The 2,118-nt window shown below is 46.8% G+C and overlaps 1 gene segment (V, D, J or C); it reads left to right on the top strand.

The window, feature by feature from the left end:
• Positions 1 to 665: 665 nt before the first annotated feature.
• LOC114052509 lies at positions 666 to 1,549 on the top strand. The segment is given in 3 exon segments: positions 666 to 777; positions 1,009 to 1,370; positions 1,412 to 1,549. Coding segments are annotated over 3 exon segments (552 nt in total).
• The last annotated feature ends 569 nt before the right edge of the window (positions 1,550 to 2,118 follow it).

The following is a 2,118-nucleotide window of genomic DNA, read 5'->3' as shown; positions in this document are numbered from 1 at the left end:
CAAGGATGGTAACACTTCCATTTTAGGAGGGACCATGCTAAGTGCCCAAAAGGATCATTAATTAGTGGGATATCAAGTCATAGGTTGGAGTAAAGTGAAGAATGTCAGTAGTTGTCAGACATTTCCTGCCATTAGGTCCTGAGTTCTTTTTGCTAGATGATATTGCGTCTCAGGCCATCCTTCTGGCCTTTTGGAATTATTTTAATTGTTGTTCAGTCATTTCTTACAGTTTGTAATGCCACTTGGGGTTTTCTTGGCAAAGATACTGAAGTGGTTTGCATTTTCTTCTTCAGTTCATTTTACAGATGGGGAAACTGAGGCAAACAGAACTAAGTGATTTCCTGAGGCTTTCACGAATGACCAAGGCAGAATTTGATGTCAGAAAGGTGAGTGTTCCTAGCCCCAGACTCAGCACTCTGCCCACTACAATAACTAACAGTCCCATGAAACCATAAAACTGACTTAAATTAAAAAAAAAAAAAACCCTAAGAACAGGTGGGAATGGCAGGAACATCCATCACACAAGAGTCCTAGGAGGAGAGGAATCTTCAGGGTATCAAGGTCTCAGGGCCTTCCCCTGAGAAGGAGTCAGTCACTTCTGCTCCTAGAAGTTGCACATCCAAAGCTACTTTGCATAAAAAGTTCCCCAAGGGGAGGGCCTACAGACCCAGTGACATAAACTAGGGCTGAAGGCACAACAGCCACAGGGGAGGAGACACTGCAAAATGGGGTCACTGTCCCAGCTTCTCTGCGGGCTCCTCATGCTTTTGGTCCCAGGTGAGAACATGGGACAACACAACATGCAGATGTACAATTTTTCATAAGATGAGAGAATTCAAAGCAGCTTGGAATCTCTGGGGCCAGGAGCCAGTACAGTCCAAGGGAGAATGAGGATTTCTAGGAGGTCAATGGGGTTTGCAGAGCCAGGCTGCTGTGGGCTAAATATCAAAGTGGAAGGAGATTGTTCTGTGCATTTCATGTTGGTTGATCATTCATTCCTGCTTTTAGGTTCCAGGGGGGCAATTGTGCTGACCCAGTCTCCTGCCTCAGTGTCTGTGACCCCAGGAGAGAGGGTCACCATCAGCTGCAAGGCCAGTCAGAGTGTCAAACACAGTGATGGAAAAACGTATCTGCACTGGCTCCAACAGAAACCTGGACAGTCTCCTCGGTGCCTCATTTACCGGGTTTCCAACCTGGGTTCAGGAGTCCCTGCCCGGTTCAGTGGCAGTGGTTCTGAGAAGGATTTCACCCTCACAATCAGCAGTGTGGAGCCTGAAGATGGGGCAGATTATTACTGTTATCAAACAACTTCTTCTCCTCCCACAGTGTTACATGCCCAAACAAAAACCTCCCCAGGCCTAGGCTGGCTGGTCAGGGGGCTCAGCTGTCTCCTCTCCTTCCTCTCCTCCAGCAGCTGCTGGGCTGCCTGCTCAGGGCCAGGGTCTCTGGGGCTGACATGAGAAAAGGGGCCCAGGGCCCAGGGCCCAGGGGAAAGGCCATGATCTGGCAGCTCTGTGCCCTGAGGGCTCCTGCTTCTCTTCAGCTCTGAGCAGTGTGGTCAAGGAAAGAACCAGCCCCTCTCAGATTGGGTCACCCTACACTGCCCTGGGCCTGAGGCACTCTCACATTCATATTTCATCTGATTCCTCACTGAAGGAGAAACAAAGAAGAAACCAGAGATCACTAGCCAGAGATTTTTTCTGTCCTTTCTTCCTGAATCAATATTCCATAGAAAGCACCAACTCATGGACCCAAGAGCTCAAGAAGACCAGGCAGCAGCCTGAGGAAATCCATCAATGGGCCAAGTTTAATTTCATGACTTGTGCCTATTTTCTCTGATCATGTTTTTAAATCAGATTTTTATCCATTTGTGTATCTATTCATGCCAGCGGGCCCTGAAGAGGTCTCTCTAGAGTCTCCTCTGCCCGCCTGTTTCCAAGGAAGACTTCAGTTCCTACAAACAACAGGAACAACAGATTGGTGCCAGGAAGCTGGCCATTCTGCTCTCATCATAGATATGGTACCTGGTTAAAATCTTGCGCATATTAATTATGTTAGTTCAAGAGAACTATTTTTTAAATTTTTTAAATTTTTATTTATTTTTAATTTTCAAAATTG

The sequence above is a fragment of the Vombatus ursinus genome, unplaced genomic scaffold (genome assembly GCF_900497805.2).
Source record: "Vombatus ursinus unplaced genomic scaffold, bare-nosed wombat genome assembly UNPS02003676.1, whole genome shotgun sequence".
Taxonomy (NCBI): Eukaryota; Metazoa; Chordata; class Mammalia; order Diprotodontia; family Vombatidae; genus Vombatus; species Vombatus ursinus.
Note: the sequence above shows the minus strand (reverse complement) of the source record. Positions and strands in the feature narration are given on the sequence as shown.